The 12,242-nt window shown below is 49.6% G+C and overlaps 3 protein-coding genes; 1 reads left to right on the top strand and 2 right to left on the bottom strand.

The window, feature by feature from the left end:
- Nucleotides 1-491: 491 nt before the first annotated feature.
- Nucleotides 492-4,478, bottom strand: FFUJ_12220 (related to SMC1 protein; the record flags this gene model as incomplete). XM_023581800.1 has 5 exons in its annotated part: nt 492-509; nt 562-1,239; nt 1,296-4,239; nt 4,289-4,382; nt 4,448-4,478. The coding sequence occupies 5 exons, from the start codon at nt 4,476-4,478 to the stop codon at nt 492-494; spliced, it is 3,765 nt and encodes a 1,254-aa protein (XP_023435156.1).
- Nucleotides 4,479-6,671: 2,193 nt separating this feature from the next.
- FFUJ_12221 (related to Integral membrane protein) lies at nt 6,672-8,372 on the top strand (the record flags this gene model as incomplete). Its single annotated transcript, XM_023581801.1, has 1 exon — nt 6,672-8,372. The coding sequence occupies one exon, from the start codon at nt 6,672-6,674 to the stop codon at nt 8,370-8,372; it is 1,701 nt and encodes a 566-aa protein (XP_023434438.1).
- An 858-nt stretch (nt 8,373-9,230) lies between these two features.
- FFUJ_12222 (probable FZR protein (fizzy-related protein)) lies at nt 9,231-11,161 on the bottom strand (the record flags this gene model as incomplete). XM_023581802.1 has 3 exons in its annotated part: nt 9,231-10,600; nt 10,653-10,780; nt 10,830-11,161. 3 exons carry the CDS (start codon nt 11,159-11,161, stop codon nt 9,231-9,233), a joined length of 1,830 nt encoding a protein of 609 aa, XP_023434439.1.
- Between the last annotated feature and the right edge of the window lie 1,081 nt (nt 11,162-12,242).

Raw genomic sequence — 12,242 nt, forward strand, 5'->3', positions numbered from 1 at the left:
AGTTTCAGGCGGAAATACCTACCTAGTAGCAATCAAGACTTGGAGCTAGGTGGTCACGATGCGGGTTGAAATATGCAGTGTCGTTTAGTCAGATGCCAATGGGAACCATCATTCTGCCATGAACACTTCTTTGAGATACCTCAATAGCCACGTTCATCTGACAATACAAAGCAATGCATTCACGCGAGGCAAGCCAAGGGCATTGGCATAAAGTAGAGCCTTTCTTTGACTGCTTCTTATATCTGTTCAACAGAAGTCACAAAAGTCGGAGAAAAGTTAAAGATAATATGAATGAATAGATTCATCACTAAGCATCATTAGGCCGGCATTATTCATGCTCAACTCGGTGTTGCGGTGCTGAAAGACATGATGAATTCATTGGCCCATACGAAATTACATGCCTCTTTCACGATGACATACGCCAGACACCCAACTTTCCCCCTCAGGCCCGAGAGGAATCATCACAAAGATTCTAACTGCCCTAGCCTCACCTACACATATTGCCGCAGCTGTTCCATGTTAGTCAAAAATTGTCAAGGCCAGTAGAATAGGGAAACTCACATCTAGAGTAAGGGTTCTTGAACTATTGACCTCCTGGTCTCGGTAAACACCCACCAGACTGTCACTGTCTTGGAACAGACCTGCCTTGAGACTGATCACGATGAACTGCATGCCAGGGCCGCGGTGGTCCTTGATGTACTTCTTGATCTTGTCCACGTTGGCGTTGTCTAACGCGGCGTCTACTTCGTCGAGAACAAAGAAGGGACTAGGTTGGTAGCTGTGAATAGCAAACAAAAGTGCCAGTGCTGCCATTGTCTTTTCGCCTCCAGACAAGTGCTCCATATCTCTGAAACGCTTCAGAGGCGGCATGGCATGATATTTGATACCGGACAGATAGGGCATGTCCGTGTCTTCCTCGATGTCCAGATAGGCTTGACCACCAAGAGGGTATGCTTCTGACCGGGTGAGATCCTTGTACACGTGTGATATTTGCTCCTGGATATGGCTGAAGGCCTTGTTAAAGAGGTCATATCTTTTTTGCTTGACCCGGTTGAAGACCTCTTTGGCCTCGTGTGCCGCTGTTTTTGAGTCTTCATACTCCTGATCTGTGACTCTCAGCCGGGACTCGACGCTTTCTAATCTTTCCATTGCTCTCATGTTGGGGTTCAACTTCTCGAGCTCCGATGTCAGATTCGTGATCTTCTCTGATAGACTTTCTTCGACGCTCGGGTCATCCGACTGCATAGTGTTAGCGGTATCACTCACTAGCTGGAAAAAGAAACATTAGTCCTTACAACTTTCAGTTCTTCATCAAGTCCACTAAAGTCAATGGTAATGCCGTGATCATCAAGTGCCATGCCCATCATCTCCTCATCATCGTCCTCATCATCTATGTCCATGGCATCTGGGTCCTGATTAAGCAGACGGTCGTCGTTGGGTAGATTCTCTAATGTGCCCTCCGCAAGCGGAATGCGGATCTGCTCTAGTCGGCATCGTCGAAGTAGTGCCGCTTTGCTGGCGCTGTTCTTCTGAACTACGGTTTCGAGTGAGTTGATATCTTTCAGATGAGCCTCGATGTCCTTTGACCGCTTTTGCACTTCGAGCTTGGCCTCTGACACCTTCTGGTTCTTTTCGGTGAGCTCTGACTTATTCTCGTCGAGTGCCTCGCGAAGAGCTTCTAACTCTGCCTGCTCCTCGCTCATCGCATTCTCAATCGCATCCTTCTCTCTTGCATAGGAATTGATATCGTTTCTGAGCTTTCGGACATGGGCTTGGTTTCGCTCGATTCGCGCAGTGGCAGTCTCCCAACGTTGCTGCTCCCACTGGAGTCGACTCGACAGTTTTTGCTTTTGGACTTCGAATTCATTGCGCTTTTCAGAGACCTCCTGCTCCAGCTTGCCTTGCGAGTCACGGTAGCTGCGAATATCGCTATAACCGAGTCGTCTGCAGAAATCTGCAAACACGTCATCTTCAACTCGTGCGATGGCATTCCGAAATTCTTCGCACGTGGCAGTGGTGCTTTCAAGCTGGGACGCCTGATCTTGGTATTTGGGCTCGAGCTCTCGAAGCTGCCTCCTCTGGTTGTCCAGCTCGCGTTTCTTGCTAGCATGGTTCTTGTTGAAGGCTGCCAGTTCATCTTTAACGGCTGCCAACCGTCTTTCGAGCCCGGACAGGTCAATCTGAAGAGTTTCTTCTTGTGAGCCCCGGCGCTCAGCATTGGGTAGTCGGTCAATCTCATCCTTAAGCTTGGTGGCCATTCGCTGAAGATTCTGAACATCTGCCTCCTCGAAACGTCTCTTACTCTTCGACTCGGGTCCACGGCCACCTGTCATCAGGCCTGCTTTATGGATGATGTAGCCTTCCAGTGTCACAGCTTTGACAGGTATCCTTTTTTCGTAACAAATGTGCTTCGCAATATCAAGAGTGTCACACACAACAGAGCTTCCACATGCATACGACATGGCACGCTCAACAGAAGAATCAAAGTCGATGGTATCAATCGTCAGCCGAGCGCCAGAAAAACCCTTGACGGCTGTGTTGACTGCGTTGACCTTGATGTTGTCCAGAGGGATGAATGTCATGGGCTGAAATCTTTGTTCTTTGAGGTATTGAACACATTCCACACCGATTTTCTCGGAGTCGACAACGACAGCATCGAAGTCTCTTCCAAGCGCCACAATGACAGCTTCATCAAACTTTTTCTGCTTGGGTTTGCATAGGTCACCGACTCGACCACGGACACCGGGAAACATGCGCTTCAAGGAAGTTACCATCTCTTTCATCCTAGCTTCCCTATCGTTCTGGCGCCGGCCATCATCAGCTTCTCTGAGCTTTCTAGCGACATCCTCAAGCTTCTCCTCAAGCTCAGTTCGCTTCTGATTGGTCCTGACGCGTTCTGATTGGAGTTTATTGAACTCCTTCTTTTTAGCGTCAATCTCTTGCGAGAGGTCTTTAGAGGTCGCCTGCGCTGCAGATCTGCGTTCCTCGATGCTTGATAGTTCTGCCTCAATCTTTTCGATGTTTGCCGCAATGCTATCGACTTTGCCTTTCAGATTGTTGACGGTGACTTCATCTGCTTTGCGCTGCCGGTCAAGGTTCTCAAGCTTGGCCTGGTTGGAACCAGTCCTAGACATGAGCTGAGTGCGCAGTCTGTTGTACTCTCGGCGATCCTCATCGCTGATCTCGCGGCCTTGTTTCTTCATTTGTTCTTTATAGTCGTTCTCGAAAACTTGACGGGCCTTCTCTACGCTTTCAATATCCTTCTGGACCTGGCGAACAACCTCGGCTTGCTCATCACGTTCCCTGGTGGCCTTGGCGATCGCAGCCTGGAGTGTTTCGACTGCCTGCGTAGATTCATTAATCTTTTCCTCGATGGGAACAAGACTGTTCTCTTTATCCTCGATATCTCTTTCTTTGGTCTTGATCTCTTTGTCTAGACGGGCGACTTGCCTGTTAGCGGAAGCCTGTTCCTTCCTGGCTGCCTCAAGCCTCTTCTCGAAAGATTCCACGTTGCGGCGCAATTCTTTGAGGTTTTCCTGATGATCCTGTATGGCGGCGAACGAATCCTCCATGGCCTTCTGGAAATGATATAGCTTCCACAAACTATGTGTAACTATTGCCGCATCGCGCTCATCAGTCTTGTTCTGGAAGTTGTCTGCTTCCTTTTTCTGTTCCCTGTATTGCTTAATTTCCGAGTTGATGCCACGTCGTCTATGAAGCTGGAAGTTCTGGTTCTCGGCAGCCTGTTCAGCCTCGAGCTGTGTCTTCTCATATTCTGTCTTGTACTCAAGACTTCCCGAGATTTGTTCGATCAGGCGCGTGAGGTCCTGAGGGGATTGCGAAGCAATGGCCTCAACATCTCCTTGGAATACGAGGAAGTTTCGCGCCTTGATAAGAATGTTCTCGCTCTCAAGAGACTCGTTGTATTGCTGGGCTGTGACAACGCGATCGTTGATTCGGTACTCGCTGGCTCCTTGGTTCGTGATGGAGCGCTTCCATTTCTGCTCCTCGCCAGCATCGTCTTCGTACACAGCCATAACCCAAGCCGTTTTGGGGTCGCCACGGGAGGCTTTATCGTTACCATCAGCGTCACCGTTTGCGTCGCCATTGGTCTGCGCAGAACCATCATCATTGATCTTGGCTGTTTTTAGGACTCGTCCGCGGTAAACGAGGTCTTTGAGGTGGGCGGAGCGTAGATGCGAGGATTTGATGCCCAGGACGAAAGATATGGCGTCCATGCTAGAGCTATGTTAGAAAAGCTCACTGGAGAGCAGGAGAAGCGGCATACGAGTTCGACTTGCCGGATCCATTGGGTCCAATGATAGAGGTGAAGTATGAGTTTCCGAAGAGAAGGACATGATGCCCTTTGTACGATTTGAAGTCTGTAGCGCAGGTTAGCTTAGACGGCGTTCGTCTCGTCTGAGATTACTCGTGAGGGAAAACACACTGAACAACTCCAGACGAATAAGTTTGCCCATGATGAGGTCGTGGGGCAGCACAGCCGGGTGTCTAGGAAAAGATAGCGGAAGGCGTGTAGTCGTGGCGGGAGAATATGATGCTGAGTTAGATTAGAGGGGTCACGCCTGGTCTTGAGCTCAACTCGTGGTGTTGAGCGAGGGCGCGTCCAAGTGGTGGCCAGGACTCGAATTGCGCAAACGCAAACCAATAAAATCGGAGTCGGGAGCGCGTGAATGTTATGCGCAACAGAGGCCGACTTACGTTGCGAGATATGACAAAGTGCAACTAATAGCATGCATTATCCATTAGTTACGAGAATAAGCGGCGGATTCAAATCTCTGCGCGTGCCAGGAAAGTTGAAATGAAGGGTAACGCGTCGCGCGACTCGGCTTGAGTAGGTTTCCGGTATTGTACTTGAGTCTAGGTCAGTACCTTAGTACCTTACCAATTGCATGCGGGACCTTAATTCGAACCAATCAAATGAGCCCTACCTACCTTAACGTTATGATAGGAAGCGGCTCCTTGTTGCCTCAGGCATTCAATCTTGCTCTGCGGAGTACCTTAGTGCTTCAGGATGAAACCTTCGAGCACCGTCTACCTACAGGTAAGGGTAAGGTACTGGTCCATAGTGTTCTCCAGATCAAATGCTTCCGTCGGACACAAGCGACATGTCCCAGGTGATGGATGCAGGACAGATAGGCAGGCAGGCTAAGACCAGGATAATACAACGTGATACGTGGTCTAGTATTCATTCATAGCCAATTAGGTTCCGAGGAATCACCACGCAACGTCGAAACAAAGGTAGAAATATATCCACATGATTAAACCTTGGGACTGGAGACTCTGGAAAGACCAAAGAGCAGTGCCATATGCGTACAGAGTCGATCAGCCAGGTCTTGGAAGGCCATTAGTCTATAGGATACAGGGCAACTGAGTACCAAACAGCAAAGCCTCTTCATTATAGTGCCTCGATACCTTTTGTAAGTGAAGAAGATGTATGATGCAACAACTTATCAAGTCGTACGGCAGTGGGAGGGAGATCTTTCCTGGCAGCAAAATGCTTGTTTGATGGATGCTATTTCGAAATCTGGGCGGATCGTCGACTTGGTGGCGTGTCTGTACTCCGTACTGCCCCTCGTAGTTCAGGGAATAGAGATACATTTCACCCTATTCCAGGCTGAACGTCACTTATCAACCTTCCATACACTTTAGAGGAGTACCGTTAGCTACCTATTTCTGACGTATGTGCTCAGCTCTTTATAACTTCTATTTACCTCCTAATACGATACCTCAATGCTTTGGACATGCACTCTTGTTCTTAGCGTAAGTGCATGTGCAATTGTCTCCACTTCCCCAACAAGCAAGCTTTCAGCCCGGTCATTTTAGTTACATTTCATCATCGGTGCCGGGGTCCATCCAGCCTACCTAAGCTAGTAGGGCGGTAACAAATCTCAGGACCTTGGCCCTAAGCGACAAAAGTATTTAGGTAAGTCTAACCTAAGCTTAGGTGACTCTTTGCTGAGTTTATTTTAGCAGCCTCTTCTAAAGACTTAAGTTTTCTTGCTCTCCTACTCTAGGCCAGCTTTGACTGACTGACTACCGAATGAATACCCTACCTACCTTGGTTGAGCTGTTGGCGTTGGTGGGCTTTTCCTGCTTCATATCATTCGCATTCTAAGTACCTATCCATCCCACGTGCATGTTTCGTTACCGCTGGTGTTCTCTCTTGTTGGTTTCACCTCGACTTATTAATCAACCGTTCTTCCACTTCATCTTATCACTACCCCGATTTAGCTCAACTTTGTCTGTCACATCTCATCTCATCTCGTCTCGTCTCGTCTTGCCTTGCTTTGCCTTGCCTTGCCATCTTCAACCTGAATAGGTCTCTTTTATTATCTGTTTCTCGAATCAGCCAACCCCTTGGTCCAGCTCCAAGTGACACACTATTATGACCCGCTAGCTCCCTGTCCGCAGAACAGAGCTTGTCTCAGAATCCTATAAAAGTATCTGTGTCGCGCTCCCTTGCACTGGCTACCCTCTACTCCTGCTGCTTTGGCCACGCTTCCTCTTTGTCGCGAGTATTCCCTCTTTGGCAAGCACTGCCTCTACTCTTCTATTGTATTGCCTAGCTAACATATATTTCTTCCCTAGACTAAGGCAACCACTTATACATCACTCTCAGCACGTGTACTTGGACAAGAAACGCACAAATCATGGATGACGATACAAAGGGAGCCTCATTTATCGCCCAAGGCCTCAAATCCGACAATATCTCAACCGATGGCGAGATCATCCTCACGCCTGATCATGAAGCCCCTTCGTCCCCGAACAATCCACCTGCCGACTCCACCATTCTTGACACTCCAATGATGGGTGCTACGACTCCCAGAGGCTCGATGCACTCGAGAAACCCGTCCTTTTCTGGTAGCAGTTCCAACCACGAAGACTGGGATGGCCTTCCACCTCTAGATCGCCTATCTGTGCTTGACCTTCTCGACAACTTTGCTCTTCCCCAGCAGCTCGAGAAGCTACAGAAGGGCATCTCAGCGCAAACGGACAAGGTCAGGCGTTCCAGGGAGGCAATCAAGACCAAGACACAATCTGCTCGGGATCGCATGGTTGAGGAGTGGAGACGCCGGGTCCCCGAGGCTGATGAACAGCTCGATCGATACCGCAAACAGATGCAACGCCGTGTTGATAAGCTCGGGAAACGATGGAATGATACAAAAGTTATCAGTGCCAGAGAAAAGGTGTCCTTTATCTTCGGTGTTATGAACATCTTCGTCAGCGGATACCTCATTGGCGCATGCCCAGAATACTTTCATTTGTGGTACACCGTACAACTCTTATATTTCATGCCGATTCGATTCTTCACATATCATCGACGTGGCTACCACTACTTCCTCGCAGACCTCTGCTACTTCACCAATCTGCTACTGGCTCTCTCGATATGGATATTTCCCGGGTCGAAGCGTCTCTTTACCGCCTCATACTGCCTGGCTTTTGGTAACAACGCAGTCGCCATCATCATGTGGCGCAATTCACTGGTCTTCCACAGTTTCGACAAAGTTACGTCGCTGTTCATCCACATCATGCCATGTGCGACTTTGCATTGCATCGTTCACCTGTTCTCGCCTGATGAGCAGAAAGAACGGTTCCCTGCAATTTGGACCATCAAGAATTCCCCTCCAGGCTCCCCAACCGCATATGCCAATGTAGTCTCAATGCTTGCTTGGAGTTCCCTGCCCTATATCTTCTGGCAGGTTTTGTACTACATCTTCATCACCGTGCGCCGAAGAGACAAAATTGCGGCTGGTCGGCCAACCTCGTTCACTTGGCTCAAGAAATCATATGCCAAAACCTGGCTGGGAAAGTTTGTACTTCGACAACCAGAGCACATGCAAGAAGCAACCTTCATGATGATTCAGTATTCATATGCTCTTCTGACTATGCTCCCTTGCCCCTTATGGTTCCTGAGCCGCTGGGCTTCTGCAGGCTTCCTTATGGTGGTCTTTACTTGGAGTATCTATAATGGCGCCACATATTATATCGATGTATTTGGGGTGCGCTTCCAGAAAGAATTAGAGGCTATGAAGGCCGAGGTCGCTCAATGGCAAAATTCTCCCGAATACATGCCACTATCGCCTCAGCTACATCCCCGACCAGATGCGTCCTCTGTCCCTCGCCAAACTCAACAGGGAGCGGCTCCCTCAGCATCTACTGGCCAGATTCCGTCCATGAATGAGGTTAATCGAGAGAAAGACTTGATGGAGGGAACATCTCTGTCTAAAGATGATGTGAACCGGCCTGTTAGTGTGGACAAAATCCCTCTTCTAGATGAAACACGAAGCTCTTCTGCTACTGGAGTTGCTGGGGATTCAGGTAACACAACACGTGGTAGACGACCGCGTTGAACTTGGTCGATAAATTAAGAGGCACACACTTGCGCACGCCTTTGTAGTGGCATGGGGTATGTCATGAGATCCTTGTGTACCTTTTCCTATTGATGGTTTGTGATATTTAAGCAATGCGATGTTATTAGCGTTCACTGAACCTTTGCCTGTCAATTGATTCTCACTGAAAGATAAAACACTACATGTGGATACCCCCAACTACTGTGTTACTTTGACAGCTCTGCTTTGTTGCGTATCATTGTCGGCGTGAACGAATATATGCAGACTACCTAGCATAACGTAAATAACATTTGATCACCGCGATTAGGGAAAGTCCGTTCGCTGAACTTTAATGAGGAGGTCTGCCCCCGTCAGATTCATATTCATCAGGCATCTATCTACCTTACCATGGGGCAATCCGCTCTGCTGTGCGGGCCGAATGGCCAGAATGAATAGAAAACAATCGCTGAAGCTCGCCCGCTTGCTCGCTTTACCTGCCTGAAAGGTAAAGAGAGACCCTTTCCATCGTTAAACCCATCCTTTCATCCAAATGGGGTGTCATGATCTGTCACAAACCCCCAAGTCCCAAAAACCAGTAAAGCAATCCTGCCAACACCGCCTTCCCTAGCCCACTGAAGCATCCAGTGAGTCCTGATACAACGCCAATAAATGCATAATGCAATAGCCTTGGGGGTATGAATTGTAGCGCACAATATGCGACTTTCAAAGAGTTCTGGGAACTCTTTGCACTGTGCCTGTAGTAAAAATGCGCATTACATATGGTATATGGTCATAGTCTAGAGCGAACATCTCGAAACGCTTCTGAGCAACTCGTAAAAATGATGCAAGGTAACCCCTGATCGTCATCAGCGGGAAGACTCAGCGAATAACGGCCAAGTCGGCAAGCCGACCTCCATTATCTCCGTCTTCTCGGGTCCCAGGTCTGCGGCCGAAGGTGGACCAGAATCTCAAGGTCTCATCTCCAGCGCCAGTCACGATTGTTCGGCCGTCTGGGCTCATAGCCAAGTAAAGCACACGATAGGTGTGGCCTGTGAGGCTGGCCACCTGGGTCATGGAAGGATACTTCCAGACAACAATCTGATTTTGGCTGTATCCATGCGTGGATACGATTTCATTCGAGTTTTTCGACCAAGCAATATTGCAAACCTGGCTGCCTGTATCGATCTCGTTGATGACTGAGCCCTTGACGGTGTCGTGAAATATTATGCGACGGTCTGCAGTGCCACCTCCAGAAGCCAGAAGGCCACGCTGATGAGGCGACCACGATATTGCTTTGACGGCTGCAGTGTGATCTGAGAACTTCCAAAGCGGTGTCTCCGAGAGCTTATCCCAGACCATGAGCTTGTTGTCATTGCCACCACTCGCTAGTTGACCGTCTTCGCAATTCCATTTGAGTCCACAGACCTCCTGTTTATGGCCGACCAGTTTCCTCAGCCACTGATCCGGGGCCCGTACATCCCGATGATAGATCAATCGATCGCGTGATCCAGATGTGAGAATGTGCGTGTTCCAGGCGAGAGAACCTACTCTTGCTGTGTGTCCGGTCATTGTTCGTAGCCTGCGAGCCTTTTCCGCGTCCCAGATTTGTACAAGGCCTTTGCCCGTTCCTATAGCAAGGTGCGTGCCTTTTTGGATCCACGAAACGCTTGTGACAGTGTCATCATCGAGTGTGCAAAGCTTGTTGACTTTGCTAGTCTGCGCATTCCACATGTACACGCTTGAGCCCAGGCCAACTCCGAGAATGTTGGCACTTCCCCAGTCGACCAAGTTAAGGTAAAAGTCATCGGCTAGTTCGGGAGCATCGAGAACCTTGTAAGGGACCTTACTGACAGCCCTGGGTTGACGTCTGGGACTCAGTAGCATTTGTTGACTTCCAAACCGCACTGGCGACAAACTGTAAATCTCACTCCGAGTATCGAGGTTGGGGCCATGCCGGCTTTGCGGTGTCTTTGAGGGAGTCGGATGCCCCGCGACCTGATTGTGGTGTCGAGGCGACATGTACGAGAAGAGATTTTTGTGAGGAGTAGAAGGGGTTAATGATGATGGCAGTGATGGAGCTGTCGCGTTTGCGGGAGGAGTGTGAGCCCGCGTACCATCATTCGTGGGAATATGAGAGCTTGTAGGAAGGGTTTGGGTTGGGGTGAGGGTTGGGGTAGCTGCTTGAGGTACAGAGCTCTCGAAGAGCTCAGCACGTAGCAGGTGGGAGAAGGTCCTGTTTGCTTCCTCCGCTGGCATTGCATGTTAGTATTTGAATTAAATATGGCTTAGAAATCAACATACTTTTCTGAAAATGGAGCTCGCCATGCGGTGTACGTTTCTTTTGTTTTGATGGTGTGGCAGGAGATCCATCCTCGTGCAATAGACTAAAGCTTGCTTGCAGGTCCTGGCCAGAGCGGGTCGGAATGAATCTGCAGGATAATGAGCATATGCAGCGGTCAAAGCAAGGGGTCAACAAACCGATCGCCATTTATTCGCTGCCGCTTACGATGAGGGCTGGCACCTGGGGTGCTCTCACGTTGCGGACGTTGAAACTCTCGGAGCAGCGCACTATCGACGGCATCGATGTCGAAGGGGCTCGCGCGGGCACCTTCGCTTTTCCTTGCATTGCTGCGGAGAGCACGGTTTGGTGCGTTATCGTGGCTATGTCGGGGTTCTAAACGGGCGCGATCTGAGCGAGGAGGTGTAGATGAGCGAGGAGTGGCGGTATGGCTCTTGGATTCGTCGATAGCTCGCTTTGCCGATTGATGATTCAAGGCAGCCATGCCCGCGGCTTCTGGGAGCGCCGCCATAATTGCGATATTGGCAATACAGTTTGCAGTCAAGGTACTGAAGGGCTGTTGTAGCTGGTGGTGAGGGCGCGTATAGAGATGAAGATGGTGAGGCAGTCGTAGGAGCGTCGTTTGGTTGATCTTGGCCAAGCGATGAGTATAAAAAGAGAGTCGAGGCGAGACGGTGAGGGCGCAGTCCCAAACACCGTCCAGCTACTATCAATCTTTGTTCGTTGTAAGGCGTTTATCGCATCGTCCCGATATTCTCGCAGAAACCCGGACAGGAACTGGAAACGTTGATCACAATACTCGATGACGTTAGTAAAGCGAGCTCGTACTTAATCGATAAAAGTAATATTATGCTGAAGAGAACCGATGGCCGTCGACTGGAAGAAAGTGAAAAGGGAAAGCCTGTGATGATGCACGACGCGATAGTTGACGATATGAGGCGTGAGGTGGGAGATCCAAGTCGACCAGAGCCAGCAGTAGTGGAGGACGGAGGTTGAAGCGGGTGGGTGAGGTGCGGTAATGTCCAGTGCTGAGGTGGTGCTGGGCAGAAATGCGCTAGGGGTGGCGGGAAGAGGGTCGCAGCTCTCGTGAGGGATGGCTGTTGCTTGTTGCTGCTGGAGGGAGGTTGAACTGGGGCTCTTATGGCGCGCTAAAAACCGCGTGGCCAATCAGATAGCTCAGGCATCGGAACCAAACCCCCCTGCGCCCCCCGGACGGGCTTGACAAGGAGGGACCGCGGACGACCAGGAAACGCGCGGGTCAATAACAACAACCAAAATAATAGCAGAAGAACCGTGATTCTGTTATTGAACGCAATAGACTTGAGCATAATGACACGCGATTGAATGAACAAGCATTGTTCGTCATGGACAGGTGCTTTTTTTCTTCTTCCTCAATAGAACTCATAGATGCTCAATTGTTCTTCCCCATTCCTCTTCTTCTTGAGACCGTTGAAACTATATTGTTCCTGTTCCCCCTCCCATCTCTTATCAGGAGGGTCCCTCTCGATTCATGATACCCAGTACCTTACCTGCTTACTTACCAACATAGGCAATCCGGGTATTCGGTTGGTGCCGGCGAGCACATGGCACGG

The sequence above is a fragment of the Fusarium fujikuroi genome, chromosome FFUJ_chr08, assembly GCF_900079805.1.
Source record: "Fusarium fujikuroi IMI 58289 draft genome, chromosome FFUJ_chr08".
NCBI classification, from domain to species: domain Eukaryota; kingdom Fungi; phylum Ascomycota; class Sordariomycetes; order Hypocreales; family Nectriaceae; genus Fusarium; species Fusarium fujikuroi.